Source organism: Anopheles ziemanni, chromosome 3, assembly GCF_943734765.1.
Source record: "Anopheles ziemanni chromosome 3, idAnoZiCoDA_A2_x.2, whole genome shotgun sequence".
Taxonomy (NCBI): Eukaryota; Metazoa; Arthropoda; class Insecta; order Diptera; family Culicidae; genus Anopheles; species Anopheles ziemanni.
In genome coordinates this window covers 71,074,534-71,095,726 of record NC_080706.1, presented here as the reverse complement: position 1 = coordinate 71,095,726, position 21,193 = coordinate 71,074,534, and the positions used below count along the sequence as shown (strand labels likewise).

At 42.2% G+C, this 21,193-nt stretch overlaps 1 protein-coding gene and 1 non-coding gene across 2 annotated transcripts; both read right to left on the bottom strand.

Annotated features, from left to right (window-relative positions):
- Positions 1 to 6,787: 6,787 nt before the first annotated feature.
- On the bottom strand, positions 6,788 to 6,859 carry Trnad-guc (transfer RNA aspartic acid (anticodon GUC)). Its single transcript has one exon. It is a non-coding gene; the product is annotated as a tRNA-Asp (tRNA).
- A 3,830-nt stretch (positions 6,860 to 10,689) lies between these two features.
- Positions 10,690 to 21,052, bottom strand: LOC131287523 (RNA/RNP complex-1-interacting phosphatase). The gene is made up of 5 exons (XM_058316583.1): positions 20,999 to 21,052; positions 20,830 to 20,902; positions 11,814 to 12,007; positions 11,644 to 11,690; positions 10,690 to 11,550 (listed from the first exon to the last, which is right to left on the bottom strand). Exons 1-5 carry the CDS (start codon positions 21,016 to 21,018, stop codon positions 10,745 to 10,747), a joined length of 1,140 nt encoding a protein of 379 aa, XP_058172566.1. The 5' UTR covers positions 21,019 to 21,052; the 3' UTR covers positions 10,690 to 10,744.
- Between the last annotated feature and the right edge of the window lie 141 nt (positions 21,053 to 21,193).

The following is a 21,193-nucleotide window of genomic DNA, read 5'->3' as shown; positions in this document are numbered from 1 at the left end:
GTTATGCGCTTGAATCTCTCTCTTCCTCTCGAAAGGCAGTCGATGGCCGTGTGCACCGATTGTAACCGCACGGTTGATTTCCATGTTTCTCTCACACTTTGAAAAGCAGAGTGTGGTTCCGTATGCACATTCTTACTGCAGAGCCAACGGCAGCATCCACATAAAGCAAAAAAACACATCGGAAAAAATTACAATGTCAAGATAATCGCAACACGCAGGCGTGGCCCATTAAATTTCAATTTCATGGTTCACATCGACGGAAGCCCGGATCGCTTTTGGGTTTAACCCAGAAGTGTGTTTTTGGGAGATTTTCATCGTTCTTGCCACTATTTCTTTCCTGTTTTGTTTCATCCTTCCTGCTGCGACAGTAGCCTCCGGTGGCAAACATGATTACGGTTTGGCGCAAAAACAAATGTTGCGGGGACCGAGACCGGCAGATACGGTTGCCGTTTGTATACGTTCAAAGCAGAAAAGCGTCACGACCAAATCGCATTTTCAATCGAGATAATTTTGTAGTTTTTCCCTGCATGGTTTCATTAAGGGGACTTTTTTGGTTTTTCTTGTCTCCGATGCTAAATAGGTGAAGTTGTGGTAATCCAAGTCCCCTAAAAACAAAATTCCAGAATTAAAGATTGCAGGCCGCTTGTCTATCGGGCAATCTTTAAGTTACGTTAAGCTCTTTAACGAAATGGAAAAACGAGACTCGAACGAGATTACAAATCATTTCAAATATTTATGCAACACTGAAGAAGTACAATAAAAATGTTTGTTTAACTAGAAACTTTAATTTGATTTTAATCCAGAGTGTGTCTTAAAGTGGTAAACAACAGCTTTGTAAATGTCCTATCAACAATCAATTATTGTTGTGGGATTTATAAGGTGTCGAACTATCAAAGTATGTTACGAAATGTAGACTAATGTTACCCGATTCTTATAAGTCTTTTATATGTAAAATAAGTCATGTACATAAACTTGTAAAATTGAAAAGAAACAGAATAACTTTAATTCAAGGCTTTAGGAGCTTAAGTTAAAGTTCATAGATTGTTTCGATCTTCAACCATCCAAAGCTGAATGCCGGCCACGAAAAGTTGCAAAATTGGCAATGGCTAGATCAATTTTTTTCCATCATATTGCCCCACTGTCCCCTATGTATACCACCGCCTATCCGTGATGAGTTAACCAATTAATTAGAATATTTTATCCTGCACCTATTCAGATGAGCAGAACAGCTGTCAAACCGTGACGTGTGGACACCTAAACATGAGAAAACGGGTTTTACTGTGCTTCTTTTCGCAGACCCATTAACTCATTTTTACGATCATAGGCGACAAGCATTTGCTTTTACCTTTGACTTTCCCAATTCATTTTCGCTAATTTGGCATTTCGTTTAGGATCGAACGACACCGAAACAATAAATCGACACAAAATCCGGTTTGTGATGATTACCACTAGCGGGGTGTTATCCGGCGTTTTATTGGCCATCACAAATCATGTCTAGCACGATGGCATTCCAGCAGCGAGCGCACCAACCTACCGGTGTCCAATCCGCCATTGATAATCGTCCCGATAATCCGCCCAGTTAATGAATGAATGGGGAACAGATGGACATCCTCTATCGTCAGCGTGTGTGTGTTTTTCGGCTCATTCGGCGCATTCCTTCTTATCATTCGACACCGCGCATTCCTTTGCAGTTGATCGCGGGCGAGATGAGCGAAACAATAGGGCTGCAGTATTGGTTTGCTAGCGTGCGTGTGCGTGGCTTTCTCAAAATTTTCCTTTTCTTACCCAGCTGCACGGATGCGATCGTTGGAGCGTTAGTTTGCGATTGCTAATCAATCATTTATTTTGGGACACATTCCACATTTTTTCGCCTCTTTTCCGGTCCGTGTTAAAGTCGAAACCCTATAAGACCGGCTGATATCCCATATCGCACTGACAGCGCACCGAGCTGTCAAGTGCCGGGTCGATCGTAAATCAAAGACATGTGCTTATAGCACGCCACCATCGATGTGCAAGATAGAGAAGAATAGGCACAACAACGCCTGCTAAGCCGGCTCCGGTGAATAATGAATGGTGGCAAACGGAATGTTCATCCCAAAATCCGGCTGCAAATAGTTTAACCACGCATCCTGTTTTTTTTTGCGAACCTGCACACGGAATGGAATGTCCGAATTGAGGCCGAAGCGGAAGCAAACAAATCCCAGATACCGCTGGTACAATAACCGGCTTGATAAGTACCCACAACCGTTGTTCGTAGGGATCGTGCACTGTGGTTGTGGGTGCGAGCCAAGGCCGAAATGGGGACCGATGCGCTGTCAAACAAAACAAAAAAAACACACAACATGCCATCGAACGCGATCGGAACGATTGGCAATCTGCGATAAGATTTTTATGACCGCTAAGTTGCCGAAGTTATATATATAAATGCTGTGGCCCGCGTAAAGCCGCCGTCAATCGTGTGCCAAAAAAAAGGCGATGAGGTGTTCATTCATGGAACAGAAAGTGACAAGTTCTTTTCGTGGAGATGTTGCGTGTTTTTCACTGTTGATATTTTTGTGCTGCCCTTCCAATGACTAACACAACCGATTCGAGGATTCGAGAGGTTTTATTGCACCGTTTTATCGGTTGTTTGGTGGCAATCGGTGAGGGTTGGTTTTGCTTTTCAAACAAAATAACATTGGAGGAACATGTCCGCACCGTTAGGAGTTTTGTTTGTTTTTAAGTTTCCATTCCTTTACAGAGAATCATTCTCGGTGCCAAATTTAACGCCTTCCCCGGTAGTGCGAGAAGATGGGGCAAAGAATTTTCAAGCCAAACTATGGGACTCGACAAACTTTTAAGCTATTATTTGACAGCGAAGTAAAAAGATGTGTGTGAGGGAGGGAGAGATAGAGAGAGCGAGAGCCGGGTAACTTATCAACCCACGCCTCGAAAGGAGATAAACTGGCGGAGTGAATGTCATTCCCTGGCCTTACACATCTGACTTTCGGTATCATAAATATGATAATATTCACACGTTCGAAGTGCATGTTTTCGCGTGAGCAAATAAATATCATTCGCATATCACTTAATCAGAGGAGAGTTTGGAGCTTCCTTCAGCGTTTTAAGACGCCATGATATGTCGTCAAGACTTTCGATGATTTTTTCACATTGTTGCAGACCTCCGTTGGAAGTGCATACATTTCATATGTCTCGACAAGCCCTTCATATGTCGTACTTCGAAAAGAACTTCATATTTCGCTTGTATCCCTAGGGTCTATTTTTAATCGCAACAAACCGGTTCCCATCCGGGGGTTGTTATCTGTTACCAAACATCCACTTCCTGTTTTCCGATTCATTGAAAACACCATGAGCGGGTGCATTGATAAATCTCTCCTCCCATGCACTTCGATCGCATCCATTCTAGGTTTCACCAAACATTACACCCTGCACCGTCGTGCTGACCGTATAATTAGATCCGCATACTTTCAATCCAAACCCTTTCCCACTGGCGACGTCTTTTATTTTTATCACACGTCGCGACGTCGCGAAAAATGGTAATTGTTACTATCAAGAAACGATCGTTCGAAACAATCTTCCCGCCCCGGGCTAGCTGGCCCGGCTCCGGGCAGAAGCGTCAATCAGTCAATTAAACATGTAAGTTTTGTTTAACCTACGTTCATTTGAAATACCACAACCAGCAGTTGTGGCCATCAGGTGACATTCAGTTCTGGGAAGCCCATTTTTGCCGTCTCATCCTGCGATCGCCGGGCGGCGGTAATGTTTTAATTGCATTTCTTATTATTTTATGAGGTTTTCATCGGCATCAGGACTCTCTAAAAATGTCAATCACGCTGAAGGTCGTGGCACGTCTTTATTGTTGTAACGACAGTAGAAATGTTTCTTTTACTGGTTTAGTAAATTAATGCGCTTTGAAGTTGGTGTGAAGAATGATGTTTCAAAACATGCTTACTTTACATGTTTGAATTACGTGTAGACGAATTCAAGAAATAGCATTTAACAAGCCTAGGCGATAATAATAGAAGATTGCCATTTTAAAAGAAAGAAAGAAGTAAAATGTTAGGTAATTTTATAAATCGATTTTTTTAAACATTTCCATAAGATTTGCGTACGTTAAAAGCCCTTAAATTATTAAATAGAACATGAAACAAAACTAAGAAAGTTTCTTCATATTCCCACGAATGGAAAAGATAAAAAAGGAGGAAATATAAAAAACGTACTTTACAAGACTAGATGAACTATTGAAATAAACTTGAAAAAAAAACTGAAAAGTGTCTTCAAACTTCCAGGAATGGAAATGATAAAAAATACAAAACTGTGCAAAATGTAGCATTTATGAAAGAGTGAAATGTAAAAACTGAGATAAAACAAAATTGTCAAAGTTGAAGAAATTGGGCAGTAATCAACTATTGCAAGGAATGTATCATACATATTCTTTTAAGAACTTAAAGTGTGTTTCTTTTTTCTCAACATTCTCTCCGAATGGACTTTACTTTTACATAATATTTAAAAAATTTAGAAATGTTTGTGAAAAAAGTGTATAATGTGTTTGTAAAACTATCAAAACATTCAAAACTACACAAAATTGCGTTAAAACATGTCGTAATATTATTAAATTATGAAACTAGAGGGGATAATTAAATGCCAACTTCTGGGGCTCATTGCTACCGTCTATAAAAAAATTCTGACTTATTTCAAATCGAAAAACCATCATCAAAACTTAGATTCGGTTGCCTTTTTGTTCGCTCACCATTTGGAACGAGTACAAACTATTACGCACACGCCACTCTAGTGTTGTGGTGGGTTGAATAACTTTCTTTTATTTTCTCTCTCCTGTCCCTGCCCCACTACCCCCTGGGGGTCATTGTTGCACCGCGAAACCTGGAGGACATCTCCGGATCGTCGCCGCCAGTGGAACTACGTCAAAGCCGTCGGCGACGTCCGCGAGTAAGCGAGACGGTTCGCATTCTTCACGTGCGGTTTCGTAGCGGTGCTTCGTTTGATAAATATTAGTTTTACCTGACAGCGAGAGAAACAAAAAAAAAACACATCGTAAAACAGCGCGGCCAACGCAGGGATGGGTTGCGGAGGCTAAACTTGCCGTATGACCCCGTGGTAGGCTGGCCCGGGGTATGTCCACCGGCCACCGAACGGAGCGAGAAAATCGACGAAAAATCCTCCAAGTCTTTCGCAGGGTGGCCACGGGCATGACATTCTCCACCACACACGCACATGCATCCAACCCAGTGTCTGTACATGATTTTTGTGTCCAGGGTGCGTTCCTTCGCTGCACTTGTCCTATTGCCGTTGTTTTCCACGGGATACGATCCGAAGACCTTTTGCTGTCCCTTTTTGATTAAACAATAACGCGCACCCCCAAAGACACCCGCCTCCTTCCTTTTCTTCCCCAAAAAAAAAACTTCCACTCTGTAGGTTGGCCGCCGTCGCCGCCGCCGCCGCCGCCGCTGCTGCTTTCATCAACACCGCCGCAAACCGAGCATTCCCAAGTTCTATTGGTTCGATAAACTCCGCCGGTTCGGAACGGTGCCTACTCTCCCCCCCCCCCCCCCCCCCCCCCTTTCCACCATTCCAGCGCAACGCCGCCCCACCAGCATGGGTGTGGTACTATGCCGACTTTTGTTTTATTTACTCCGTTTTGTCTCTTTAAATCAAAACGGAGCCCTTTGCTGGGCCCAAGTTCCGCCCTTCGCTATCCTACTCTCTGTCTCTATCTCTCTCTCTCTCTCTCTCTCTCTCTCTCTCTCTCTCTCTTCCCACCCCAAAAAAGGTCACCCTTTGCAGAAGCGACAGGGCATGGGCGGTGAAAGGAAGATGGAGCGGCCAAAAGCCAAAAAAAACTGGCGAGCCGGGAACCACCACCACCACCACCGCGGGCTCCACTCCTGGTGCAATAAAGCCTCCCGCGCCTCCCAGTGGACCAACGGTGCAGACTGTGGGAAAAACGAAACTCCGATGACTTCGGCTGCGACAAGTGGTCACGCAAACAAGGAGAAAGAGGGTGCACTTGATTTTGAACTCCAATTGTTTTATCCTCTTGCATTGGTGTTCGGATTCAAACGGGTTGCAGTAGCACCTTTCTTCAAAGGTATAAATGAATTTAACATCCTAATATAAAGTAACAATTTTACGGCACTACCGTTTTTCTAGCATAGAGTGAGTGTCTTCATAAACAGAACTGAACTCATGTAAGAACTTTCCCCCATAAAATCTATTTAATCTGGTTATAATCTTCGGCGCAATAGGAGAATGTTAATAGTTTAGATTGGGTACATCATATTCTCATTCCTAAATCCGTCACACTATTCAGAATAAAAAGCGAGAGGAAATAAACCGTAAAAAATAAAAAAATTATCTAATCGCGCATGGAAACAGCATCCTTTATTTACTTTACCGAATGTGACTGTGCAACAATTTGATACTGAACTCTGCCCCTGCCGGCGAGATAACCAAAGCCACTTTGCATATGTGAGACAGTTTTCCACAACCAAATGATGAATGAGCGCAGTATGAATGAATGCGAATGATGAATGAACTTTTAATTTGCTGGCAGCAACGACGCCCAATAAGCTACTAAGAAGAATGTACAACATCTAACATCAAACAAAATTAACGCTTTGTTGATCTGCTGTCTATCTTTTTGTTTCTTGTCTATGTGCTTATCATCAAAACATCGCATTATGATTTTTTTTCGACTACTTCTTTATTATGCAGATTATGTCTAATATAAACAACACACAACAAACAAACCAAAAAAAGAGAATCATTCCTCCCCGACGGGGAATCGAACCCCGGTCTCCCGCGTGACAGGCGGGGATACTGACCACTATACTATCGAGGATGTTGATATCGAGTGCTCTAATTGAAGGTGCGATTGTTTAATTCCTAATCTGTTTTACTAGTTTACTAAAATTTAATTTAGAAAAGCAGCAACCCTGTATATGTCGATAAAAATAGATGTAACAGAAAATACCTCAGAAATTCTTTTGTATTTCTCACTTATCACTGACTCCACCGAAGATATTTCAAGGAAGCCGTGACTAATCACTCTTTTGATCACTTTGTTCCAATAAACACCTAAGAGTCGTAAGCTGAATCTCATTCTTTCCTTATTGCGCTGGGTGTAAACCGATTCGGTCTAAAAATAACTCCTCTTCGATACTAAGTACTGATGAGCGTTAGTATAAAGAGGTCTTCCCGTACTTGAACTTTACACCCTCAACCACTAGCGGTGAGCATTTGAGCAGTACAGATAATAAATTTTATATCTTGACATGACAACACCCAGGAGAATCCCCTCACAGCCGGGTATGTGTGATTAGGAAACGTCATTACGGTGGAGCCTTTCAAGCAATATTATTAGTTATAATTGCGATCTGGGACCTCTCTCTTTCTCGACTTTTCAAGCCGGGTGAATGTTAGTGCCGAAGACTGCTAATGTTTAGCAGCTTGTTTTTACCCAAAATCCCTGGCGATAACATAATGGTAACAGCTTAGCCAATTCGAACCATTTGGGGGAAAATATTTTATGAAGTTTCATCGGTGAAAGGAGGATTTGAAAGTCGCTTCGAAAGTCAAAAATATAAAAAAATCCAAAAAGTTCGAAAGTTTTCTAATGGCAAATTGCATGTACCGTAAAATTGGAGATAATAAAGAGATCTCGAGAGTAATCAGCCACTGTGCCAAAATGTTGCCCCAAAGAGTGTACCAGGCCCCATCAATTCCGTAATTTATGATGAGCGTTATTGCTCAACCGAAAGCAACGGGGGAAAAGGCGCACTAATGCCACACTCCCTCGCACCCTCCCTCCTTCCCAAGGTGCCGAGTGGCGATGCCGGGGGGGAAATGTCAAACTGCCAAGGGCGTCGGATCGTCACTCGGTCACACTCCTACGGCCAGACCCGTCATCGGCCGCCCCCACAGCAAACACGAGAGCTTTACCATCCATCCGGGCGCTTTTGCTTGCCTCCCATCCATTTTCTTCGGGACGACGACGACGACGACGACGGCGAGCGCGCGGAGTTGCCGTTTTTGCGTGGAAAGAAGAAATGGACGCACGTCCTTCCGTGGCCCTTGGTCGTGGCGGGAGACACTCCAAAGCGCACGCATCGCGTACACACACACACATGTATCGCCGTCTCGATCACACTCATTATCCATTTATCTCGTTATCTGATTGAGTGATGTTTGCCCCGGGGCCGTTACAACATGCATTTCTCATATACATTTTCTCATTGCTTTCGTCAATTTCATCAACTTTTGTCAACGTTTTCCGTTTGTCTTTGCGCGGCGTAGGACGTTAGAGGGGCACGGTGCGTGCGTGCGTGTGTGTGTGCGCGGAAATATGTAGATTTTACTTTTTCACTTTTTACTTCAACCCCTTCGGCTTGGGTGCGTTCCCCGCTCGGTGCTTTTCCGCCACTTGTCCCCGTGTGCCTTGCCCGTACAAGCCATCTTACAACCATGCTCTGCTGCGGGGCCTCTTCGTTGCCACTTTCCCCGACCCCGACCCAGGCTCCGTGTCCCACCCGCCCGCACACATCGTCTTTGTTGTGCCGTTTGGATGTATGTTTCATGAATAATGCAAACTATTTTTAATCGGGGTGGCCCTTTATTGTAATACGCGCTCCTATCGGTCTCCGTACTTTGGCCGCCTTGTTTTTCCGACTCTTTCGTACGCCCGGCATTTTGAAAGGGGCAAACGTACAGCATCCCAGCAGCCACCGCCACCGCGCCAGTGCGTGCCCTCAGGGAAGGCCCGAAAGACCCTTTTTTCGCTGGCGGCTCTTTTCCCATTATCGCTCACAATCATCGCTGCAGACTCACTTTCCTTCCTCGGGCCGATCGAGCGGTTCAGGCAGACATTCGCTCCATCCTTACTTAGGGCTTTTTACATTTCGTTAGTCTTTTCCACGGTGCGACGGTGACAACTCTTTCGGCCAAGCGCACGGTGGGTGTTCAATTTTATCACACCACGGAATTGGATGTGAGCATTTAAAGGGCCCACAATGATAACGATATCGAAGTGCGTTTTCATATTGAACCTGATCGAAAAATAAACAAACTCCCCCTTCCAACCTTCCAACAGTTTCACTCTAAAAAGTCCCCCGGTATGAGAACGATATAATGCAAATTTAAACACATAACGGATATGCTTAAAGATCCATCCCTGTCCTGTTAGATATGTCACGGCAAATTAAAGCTAACCCTCATCGTCCTCCAACTGAATAAACAGATTTTGTACTGAAAATATGCACAATCTTGAATGAAATAAGAGAGTGAATTGCAAAAAGGAACCCAACTTGAAAGATACATTTTAGTATGTGCCGTTTTCTTCAAACGAAGAAAAGTTGGAAAAATAGTAGGAGTATGAGATACTCCGAACGCATGTTAAAACCACAGTTTTTTGAAAATTTTAAACTTAAAATCGACAATCCTTTATTAAATCAATCACGCAAAGGGTTTACACACTTCCTTGCTCGTCTTCATATTGAACTGATCGAAAATGAACAAACTCTCCTTTCCAATACTTTAGCTCAAAACAGTTTCCCGGTATGAAAACCATTTGATACAAATTATAGTATACGGATATACTTAGAGATCCATCCCTACCCTGTTCGATAAGTTATGGTAAGTTAAAGCTAACCCTCATCGTCCTCCAACTGAATAAACAGATTTTGTACTGAAAATATGCACAATCTCGAATGAAATAAGATAGTAAATTGCAACAAGGAGCTCAACTTGAATGCCACATTTTATTGTGTGTTTTTTTGTTGAGAAGAAAAAAAACTAGATGTGAGATACTTAGTACAACACATGTTAAAACAATAGTTTTTTTGGAAATCGTTAACTTTTAAATTGACAATCTTTCATTGAAACAATCACCCGAATGATTTACTCTGCTGAAGAAACAACCATATTTTACTTCTGTTTATTCAGCATGTTTTTTTTCTGTAGAAGAAGTTTCGTACTACTATGTTAAAGAATGTTAAACAAAAAGAAATTGCATCTTTAATTCATCAGAAACGCGTTAATTAATTTTGAGAAACAGCTAACCACGAAAATTGACTCCTTCCCGATTATCGTTTTGCATATAAAATTATAAAAATTGATTGTGAGACAAAATTCTTGTCCTGAACCTCCTTAATGTGCTCCGATTGAAACCAATATGAACTCTAGAAGCAACCCTTTTCAAAACTAGAATCGCATGGTCAGAAGATGACGGCCATTCGCTTCCGTACCAATCTTTCCTTCGCCCGCGATATTCACCCCACATAGAAACCGTATGCTCCGGCGGGTCAAAACGCACAAAGACCAACAACACAGTGCCCCGGTAGGGCACAACGATGCAAACTGATAGTAATTATGCGACGGCACGGCCGTCGTAAATCGCGCGGGCCAATCATGGCTACATTTTAAAGCGAACCTCGCGGTAAGAGGCTACTCGTGGAGTGTGGAAACACTCACCCACATACTTATGGTGGATGGTTACGTGGGATGGGCCACGAGAGGAAGATAATTTAATTTGAGAAGGTTTTTGTTCATTAACATTTGATTGGCCGGCTGGTCCAGATTCGATGACGACAAACAAACTCACGTGGAAACACATTCAGCATACAAGTGCAAAGAGCAAGAACATATCCTTCAAGAAATAGAGACTTTTGCTTGTGAAACACTTTGTGGTTTATATTTGTTTACTTTTTTTTCTTATTAAACTTTACATTACTTATTCGAACACCGTCCGCTTCGGAACACCACCATAGCGTCCTGGGGGGAAACGGTTTATCCTTTTGGCAGTGGATTCCCCCCGATCGTCAATGCCCCTGGAATGTTGGTCACCAGGTGAATCGTTCCTTCGCCGCCAGCTGTACCTTTCGCGCCATCCGCCCTGTTGCTGAGTGTTGTTTTTGGCCTGATACCGAGTGTCCCGGTCGCGTTGGTACTGAGTGGGACGTTTATCCTTGTTCCAAGGTTCCTCGCGATAGCCGTGCTGGCGAGTATCGCGGGATCGGGATCGATCCCTCGGAAATCCATCCTGCCGGTAATTGCTTTCTCCAGAGAATTGAGCTGCGGAACTTTGCTGCCTCCAGTCCTTCCGCTCGTGCTGGTATCGAGTGCCCCGTTCGCCGTTGTTCCAAGAGTCCTCGTGATGCCTCTTTCTCGAAAATCTTTCATGGCCGTCGGTACCGCGTTCGTCCTTGTTCCATGTTTTCTCGTGATTCCGGTGTTGGCGGGTATCGTCCCAGGATCGATTGCTCGCAAATCTGTCCTGGCCGTGGGTGCTTTCTCCCGAATGCTGCACTGGTGTGTTCTGCTCCTCCCACTCCTTCTGCGTGCATCCCTTGTCCGCTACCGTGTCCAGCGAGCGTAAACTTTCCAGATAGTTTTCGCGCTCCATAGTGTGGCCACGCTTCTCATTGAACAGCTCGATGGCGTCCTTCGCCCGGAAGCCCATTTGCAGGATCATGTACGCGCAGACCATGTATCCGGTGCGGTTCAGCCCATGCGTGCAGTGCACACCGATCAGTTTGTCTACCGAGGTTGGAGAGTAGGGAGTAGAAAAAACGAAAAGTCTTGTCTCGTTGACAGAAGGCTTTTGGGATCCACTTTGCCCAACCCACTTACCTCGACTATCGCGGTCCTCCATGAACTGGTTCACGATTTGAATGAAACTAATCCGAATCGATAGAAGGAGAAAAAAAGTACGTTTATGGTAATTTTTCAAAAATAAAGTTTCCTTTCCAGCAAGAAAAACTGAAAGTAGCGATTCTTATCCCGTTCCGTTCTCGTCTTACCGTCTTACTGCCTCGATTTTGGGCGCCCCGCAGTGCCCCTGTACGGCGAACTTCTCATACTTGATGCCTCTTGAGATGAATTCTTGCGGGTTGTAGTAGCGCTTGGTGTTCGTTAGGTCAATTACTAAGCCCAACGGTAGTTTCTCTATTGCGTCCTTCGGTAAGAACCGCTCATCGTTGCGGATTTGGAATTTCTAGAGACAGTAGACCGAAAACATTGATCCGAATGCGATCGTTAGTGACAGAAGTACTCTAGAAGTATTGAGTGCAATTATCGATTTCTACTATTATAACCATATTGATCGGTAACCTCTCAAAGTTGTTCTGATTTGGTCAGACCAGAATGTTTGATACCATTAGAAAGGCTACCATTTACAAATTGAATAAATTAATTATTTAACCCCCTTTTCGGGGATTTTTTGTTACTCTTGTCCGATTCCCAGTTTTAATGTTATTCCTCGATAAAGCATCTTTTGATGGTTACTGTTTCGCACACGCGTTTTGTAAGCAAGGTGCGTGTTAGTAATAGCTGTGCACAGTACACTATTTTTGTTCCTATAAATTAGAAAAAAAATTTATACCAAAATATTGATCGACTGAGAAACATGAAAAAGGTCAAGATGTTTCTGAACTTATAAAACCAGAAAGCAGTTTTCCACCGTCGTTTCTGCTTGTTTCCTGACGGACGCTATTTCAGTTTCTCGATTATGAAGGAAATCATACCACTAATACTTTAATAACTTTTAACTTTAATAACGATTTGTATTAACTTTTAGGTTTTACTCATACCAAAGCAGTATTTTTATGCTTATTATGATTGTTAACTCCAGCCGAAGATTTACCATTTTGACCAACAATATTGAACAAGTCAATACTCTTTTTTGTAACTAGGTCTAAGGACTTAAAATATCGAGTTAATTTGCATGCATATGTTGTTGTTTTATTATTTTACTAGCTGATTAACCCGATTTCATCCGGGTAGAAAGAAATTCCAAACGAAAGAGTGTTTTCATTCAGTATCTTGAGTTTTGCAATCTTAAATTTAGCGTTTTGGGGATTGTGGTATTTTTTAGTATTACCTTTAGTCGATGAAACCATGTTAATATACATTTTACATTCGCTATCTAATTGTGCTTCCACCTTGGTTCAACCATTTAAAATTCATCAATTGAAGTTAAACCCTACCCCACGATATGTACGCTTTTTTCAAATTCGTCGCATCCGTAGTAATGTGGCATCTTATTGTTTTACTTAAATTCTATCGTTCAGGTGATAGAAAGTTATAGGCAGGAAGGAGGCATAAGAATATTGAACATTTCACACTTGAAAAATTGTCTTTCTTTTGATTATGTTTAGTATAAATTGATTAGACCGATTTTGTGTGATTGAGAATATTTGTTACGTAGGAGAAGATAGAAGAAGTCTGGGATTTAGTCGATTTATTAACCCCAAATACAACGAAAATGATACCCATATTGCATTTTACCCATTGTTGAGCTAGGGGGTAGGATGGAAGCCCCTCTTTCCCCTTCTTCTACATGGATGACATTTTATCACATGATGGCTACATATTTAAGTAGTATGTGTACCAAATTTTATAAAACCCCATTCCATAATTGTTGAAGTATTAATATTTTTCATCATTTTGAGGGATAGGGGTTCGGAAGGGGGACATGGTAGGAGGACAATCGAAAGAATAATAAATTGGCAATGCTCCAGCCAAGTTTGGTACAGATAGACTTAGTAGATTTTGCGTTGTATGCATGTGATTAGAATTAACGTTTTTAGTTTTTAGCATTGCTATTGTTATGCTGTATAAGAGGAGGGTAGAGGAAGTCTGGGCTAAGATTGAACATTAAGAGTAAGGCCATTCGATTTAGAGACCATAAATACTGCGAAATTGATACCCATATTGCATTTTTACCATTTTTAAGGCAGGGGGTACTATGGGAGCCCCCATTTCCCCTTGCCGTAGATCGATGAAATTTTAATCCATGCTATGTTCCTATGTAAGCAGCATATGTATCATTTTTTGTGAAAATCCGATCAATAATGGTTGAGCTATAATTGTTTTTCATTAATTTTAGAGGGTAGGTGTTCGGGAGGGGTAAGGAGGGATGGGGATATCAACAAACGAAGTTTAGATCATTCAATCCTGGAAAATTAGCTACCTTCCTGCCAAGTTTGGTGTAAATCGGCCCGGTAGATTTTGCGTGATGCGATCACATACATACATATATATATATATACAGACAACGGTGACTTTTATATATTAGATTGATCGGTAACCTCTCAAAGTTGTTCTGATTTGGTCAGACCAGAATGTTTGATACCATTAGAAAGGCTACCATTTACAAATTGAATAAATTAATTATTTAACCCCCTTTTCGGGGATTTTTTGTTACTCTTGTCCGATTCCCAGTTTTAATGTTATTCCTCGATAAAGCATCTTTTGATGGTTACTGTTTCGCACACGCGTTTTGTAAGCAAGGTGCGTGTTAGTAATAGCTGTGCACAGTACACTATTTTTGTTCCTATAAATTAGAAAAAAAAATTATACCAAAATATTGATCGACTGAGAAACATGAAAAAGGTCAAGATGTTTCTGAACTTATAAAACCAGAAAGCAGTTTTCCACCGTCGTTTCTGCTTGTTTCCTGACGGACGCTATTTCAGTTTCTCGATTATGAAGGAAATCATACCACTAATACTTTAATAACTTTTAACTTTAATAACGATTTGTATTAACTTTTAGGTTTTACTCATACCAAAGCAGTATTTTTATGCTTATTATGATTGTTAACTCCAGCCGAAGATTTACCATTTTGACCAACAATATTGAACAAGTCAATACTCTTTTTTGTAACTAGGTCTAAGGACTTAAAATATCGAGTTAATTTGCATGCATATGTTGTTGTTTTATTATTTTACTAGCTGATTAACCCGATTTCATCCGGGTAGAAAGAAATTCCAAACGAAAGAGTGTTTTCATTCAGTATCTTGAGTTTTGCAATCTTAAATTTAGCGTTTTGGGGATTGTGGTATTTTTTAGTATTACCTTTAGTCGATGAAACCATGTTAATATACATTTTACATTCGCTATCTAATTGTGCTTCCACCTTGGTTCAACCATTTAAAATTCATCAATTGAAGTTAAACCCTACCCCACGATATGTACGCTTTTTTCAAATTCGTCGCATCCGTAGTAATGTGGCATCTTATTGTTTTACTTAAATTCTATCGTTCAGGTGATAGAAAGTTATAGGCAGGAAGGAGGCATAAGAATATTGAACATTTCACACTTGAAAAATTGTCTTTCTTTTGATTATGTTTAGTATAAATTGATTAGACCGATTTTGTGTGATTGAGAATATTTGTTACGTAGGAGAAGATAGAAGAAGTCTGGGATTTAGTCGATTTATTAACCCCAAATACAACGAAAATGATACCCATATTGCATTTTACCCATTGTTGAGCTAGGGGGTAGGATGGAAGCCCCTCTTTCCCCTTCTTCTACATGGATGACATTTTATCACATGATGGCTACATATTTAAGTAGTATGTGTACCAAATTTTATAAAACCCCATTCCATAATTGTTGAAGTATTAATATTTTTCATCATTTTGAGGGATAGGGGTTCGGAAGGGGGACATGGTAGGAGGACAATCGAAAGAATAATAAATTGGCAATGCTCCAGCCAAGTTTGGTACAGATAGACTTAGTAGATTTTGCGTTGTATGCATGTGATTAGAATTAACGTTTTTAGTTTTTAGCATTGCTATTGTTATGCTGTATAAGAGGAGGGTAGAGGAAGTCTGGGCTAAGATTGAACATTAAGAGTAAGGCCATTCGATTTAGAGACCATAAATACTGCGAAATTGATACCCATATTGCATTTTTACCATTTTTAAGGCAGGGGGTACTATGGGAGCCCCCATTTCCCCTTGCCGTAGATCGATGAAATTTTAATCCATGCTATGTTCCTATGTAAGCAGCATATGTATCATTTTTTGTGAAAATCCGATCAATAATGGTTGAGCTATAATTGTTTTTCATTAATTTTAGAGGGTAGGTGTTCGGGAGGGGTAAGGAGGGATGGGGATATCAACAAACGAAGTTTAGATCATTCAATCCTGGAAAATTAGCTACCTTCCTGCCAAGTTTGGTGTAAATCGGCCCGGTAGATTTTGCGTGATGCGATCACATACATACATATATATATATATACAGACAACGGTGACTTTTATATATTAGATTGATCGGTAACCTCTCAAAGTTGTTCTGATTTGGTCAGACCAGAATGTTTGATACCATTAGAAAGGCTACCATTTACAAATTGAATAAATTAATTATTTAACCCCCTTTTCGGGGATTTTTTGTTACTCTTGTCCGATTCCCAGTTTTAATGTTATTCCTCGATAAAGCATCTTTTGATGGTTACTGTTTCGCACACGCGTTTTGTAAGCAAGGTGCGTGTTAGTAATAGCTGTGCACAGTACACTATTTTTGTTCCTATAAATTAGAAAAAAAAATTATACCAAAATATTGATCGACTGAGAAACATGAAAAAGGTCAAGATGTTTCTGAACTTATAAAACCAGAAAGCAGTTTTCCACCGTCGTTTCTGCTTGTTTCCTGACGGACGCTATTTCAGTTTCTCGATTATGAAGGAAATCATACCACTAATACTTTAATAACTTTTAACTTTAATAACGATTTGTATTAACTTTTAGGTTTTACTCATACCAAAGCAGTATTTTTATGCTTATTATGATTGTTAACTCCAGCCGAAGATTTACCATTTTGACCAACAATATTGAACAAGTCAATACTCTTTTTTGTAACTAGGTCTAAGGACTTAAAATATCGAGTTAATTTGCATGCATATGTTGTTGTTTTTTTATTTTATTGGAAAACGAACAGTGAATAGAATAAAGGCAACTGGGAAACAATGATCGTAAGCTTTGATAGCAGAGTTAGTTTATGGAAGAGCTTTTTAAAGATTTTCTTTCTATTCAAGCACACCAAAACATCTTAGAGTTATTCCAATCGTAAAGCAAAAACGCTTTAGAAAAATTAGAAATTGTACATACAGTTCGTCCGTCCGTCTATCCCTTGTAAGCAATTAAGGCAACGTTAAATACAAGCGCAACACGCCTTATATGTCCGATAGGATCCAGTGCAATCATCCTCCCAACGGCATCCCATTCCGATCTAATCGAACTAATCGTCAATGTAAACTTCACCGTCGTCTTCACCCGCCCATCAGTCCCGCGAACGATCAATTTCTTCTACCCCTGCCAGACGTGGTTGCTGGTGTTGTGCAGGACCTTTACTGCTCGTCAGGGTGGCCGCCCCAACACCGACAACCACCACCACCACGCAACACCCTCTCCCTGTGTCGTGTACGCCCCCCGCAGATAGTGGAAGATTGTGAGATTGTGGTATGTAAACAGGTGGATTCAATTTCCGGAACAAAAAGGATCCGTCCACCATACCGCGCACCATCCCCCCGCTTCGGCTCGCTCGTGACGAATGATCGATTTGGCGAAACGTCGCCGGTGGTCTACTTTCAATTATGGGCGCGCACAAACGTAACCACATTCGGAGAGGAGGCCGCTCATGGGGGTTTAGTGGCTGGCCGGGCTTTGGCTTCGGTGCACAAGTGGGAAAACGGGAAGAAAAAAATATTAATTATCAATAATAATACATTAAACGTTCGCAGCCGTATCAAGATCATTCCGTGGCGGACCGCCGCCACCCAAACCGCGGCCTTCCTTCCACGCCAATCCCGGTCCCGCCGCTGCAACACTGCAAAGCGGCAGACGACGTTGCAGTATGCGGGCGCGCGCTTATTACCTTTTTTTTGCCTTGCTGCTCCTTTCCTTTTCCCTTTTCTTTTAATTAATACATCGACTGCAATCGTGTCGAAACGGTTCCACCACCAGCGCCCGGCGTTCGCGCCGGGTTGACGCGATCGATCTCGATAGCGTCCGGGTTAAAAGATGCGATGAGGAGATGCTGACGAGACAGTAAAACATCATCGACAGGAGAACTACGTCCACGACACCAACGACGACGACAATGATGCTGACGATGATGATGATGTTGTTGGTGGTGGGACATTTGAAGCCGCGCGCTTCAACGGGGAAATGGGGAGTTTGGCCAAGAATGAAACTGAAGACTCCATCAACAATCGGCCGGTGCGATGAAAAAGGTCTCAGAGAGGGAAAGAGGACAAACGGTGCAAAACTGTGTGCAATCAGGCAACAACGGCGAAAAAAGAAACACAAAACAAAACCCACAACCAGCCACGAGAGAAGGTTGCTGCGATGGATTTCTCCGAAGAATCCGAAGACCGTGACGGGAGGGACATGGTCACGGTACCGCGAAGAATGTGTTTGTTATATTACATTTTACATAATAATAGCCTTAAACCCTCCCTGGAGCGTGAGGACTCGCCCGCGGCCTGGCCTCTGGCCAAAATTGTAAGGAAATGGGCTTTACCCCAGGGGAGCACGGAAGGCGGGGGTTGGACCATGCGGTCGCGCGCTATCAAAATGTAATCGCATCGACTGTGTCCACTCGATGTCCACCGCTTTCGAGGAAGTGCTCCGGATGCTGGCCGGCTCGAAGGAGAGAAAAAAAGGACTCTGCCCGTTCGAACCAACACACGTTCTCCCCCCGCGTACCAACTCATTGCAGACTAATGACCCACCTTTTCTTCCTGTTTTCCTGTCTACCGCCGGTCGCGCGCGAGATGATATTATCGATCGGTTCGATCGGAACTCCTCCCCTCGATTTGCTGACCGGGTTGCGATGGGTGATAGGCCCGCGCGTTGAGGATGGTGGGGCGGTAGCGACAAAGGCACACATGATGATTGCATCCCGAGCGATCGACATCACCATTTTGCCCTCCCTCCCGGGTTCGCGCCGGGTCCAGGTAGTAAAGGTTTTTCTCTTATTTTTCTCCCCTTTCTCCTTTGAAAACCCCTCGGCTGCAAGGGAACGGAGGAGTCTTCATCACCCGTCTCCCGAAATTCACCCCGACCACATTGGGGGCCTTTACGGGCGGTGTGAAGATACGTGGCAGGCTGGATGCAGTGCCAAGATAAATTGCACAATTAAGACATTCCTGTGCTGATCCTGCGCCGATGAAGGATGTGTTAAACTCCGTAATAATCCAACCAGCGCAGACGAACCCACCGTGGGATACGATCCGAAGGAGGGTGGTGCGAGGTGCGTTAAATTAAAGAATGATAACAACACGCACATACAAACAGCCACACAAAGGCAAAAAAAGCGGCCGATGGAAGAAATGGGCCCTTTCTTCCCCCCTCATCTCAGCAGTACACACACGGTAGCCGAAGAAATTGCTGTTTGTTTAAGGACGCCGGCAAGACTATAAAGTGCTCGCGGAAAGTGTTTTTCGGTAAGCAATTTGCGCACGCAACGTACGGCGGAAAATAACTACAATTTTCTGCCCAGCGAAGCGCCCGGCCGTGTTCGTCCGGGGCGATTTTCACAACGGGCCCACCGGACGAGTGGTATTTTGGAATGAATGAATGGGTTTTAATTATTAAATTAAAATATTAATCTTGCGCTACACGGTAAAAGGGGTCGAGTCGGGACCGTCCGGGAGAAAGACGTGTAAATGAGATAGCCAGCCCATACGCTGGCCATAATCAGGCTGAATCTTTCAGAAGAATGCCTGCTTTGCAAAGGACATCGAAAGAGGTGTATGTTGGGAAGGTTCGAGGTGACCAGAAAATCAGAAAGAGGACACTCGACACTCGTAGTAGGCAATGGTTTTCTTTTTTTTCACAAAGTGAAAAAAGATCAAATTAAACAGACACACGGGAAAGAAAAATCAGTTATGTTTTTTTTTAACATTGTCTCTTTTTTTGTGAAAAACAATTTTCAGTGTTTTCACTAACAAACAATTGGATTATTGATTTTCATACTTTTGAAAATCTACAAACGATCGTTACGTACCCAGACAAATCTCTAAATCCCAAGTCAATGAAACCACCGTTAAGTCCTCCTAGTATTCTATCGTTCAACGTTGCTGATTTAAAAAAAACTAACTATTTCCACTTCTTGGTACAATTTGATTTTCAGGGTGCTATTGCACACATGCTTTACCATCTTGTTTCTTCATAACCCACAGCGATAAGCATGAATACAAGATCTGTATCAACAAGTGTTCCATCCAACAATGTTATGGATAATTTTACAATTTACATTAAACACAAAGGTACCGATAGGTCCATGCCAGCAAATCACTGGAAACGGAACTACGAGACGGCATCATTCTGTTAAGGAGAAAAAGGTTCAAGTCTTCTTAACGACAGCATCTTCTGCATGGTGAAAGATGAATCACTGCTATGCAAAGCGGAATTAACACATGCAGATTCGTGTGCAGCATGGGTGTTGCATACTTGTTGCCATTACCTTTTCTAGACCGGAGCCCCACGGGAGAGATGCGTGATGTGTCACGCATGGGCAGCAGACACATAAATAAACACATAACCGCCACGGCACGTCCAAATGCGGTAACGCGGCATACGGATCATCCTAAATGGGACACATTTGAAGAAAATGCTTTTTTAACTCTTTCTCAACCATCCCTCTCCAGGACGGCGATCTGTTTAAGGGCGCTTGGCAGAGCGAAGGTAATAAAAATTGATCCAGACTCTATCTGCAACGATCAGTCTATGGGTATGCATCGTAAGCCAAAGAACTCCGATGGAACTGTTGCCCTACTGACGGTCTAATTTAGCTTTCCAGTTCTGTTTCAGTCCGGAGCATGGTACGAACACTAAAGCGCGGTCATTCCGCCCAAGACGAAAGTTTCTTATTGCTATACCCGATGAACGATAAATGCAAAGATCGATCAAGTGCTTAAGAAAGGTTATAAATAATAAATAGAACAATAATATAATGTAAGTATACAACAAAACCACACGATTTCTTTGGAAAATCCACAGGTAAAAAAGTTGTTTATACACTTACCCGGTCCAATGGAACTTTTAAGGCAACAAATCTGCCGGCCACAGGATTTCCATACAAGGTATAGTCAAACCAACTGGAAGTAAATGGAACATTTAACATGTCATTCACAGTAAACTTAATTATTTTAACTAAAAAGTGCTTAAAATTACTAAAAACTTTATTTTATTACCGATCAGGGACACCTTTCATGTTTTCCTCGCGTGCGGATACTAGCGTTGACAGAATACCCTTGACGGAATCCAAAGGATTGGATCCCATATGGCGGATTTGGATCAACTTTGATTCGCTTGAGATTTAAATCAGATTTGATTTGTTTGGGACTCTCGTTTTTTGTATGAATTTACTGAGATGAAGATTATCAACA

Excerpts from the sequence above, each read along its gene's own strand:
- LOC131287523 (XM_058316583.1), bottom strand. The coding sequence starts at position 21,018 with ATGAAAGGTGTCCCTGATCG. Across the intron at positions 20,903-20,998 it reads ATGAAAGGTGTCCCTGATCG|TTGGTTTGACTATACCTTGT; the intron begins GTAATAAAATAA and ends ATTTACTTCCAG. Across the intron at positions 12,008-20,829 it reads TAAAAGTTCCATTGGACCGG|AAATTCCAAATCCGCAACGA; the intron begins GTAAGTGTATAA and ends TACTGTCTCTAG.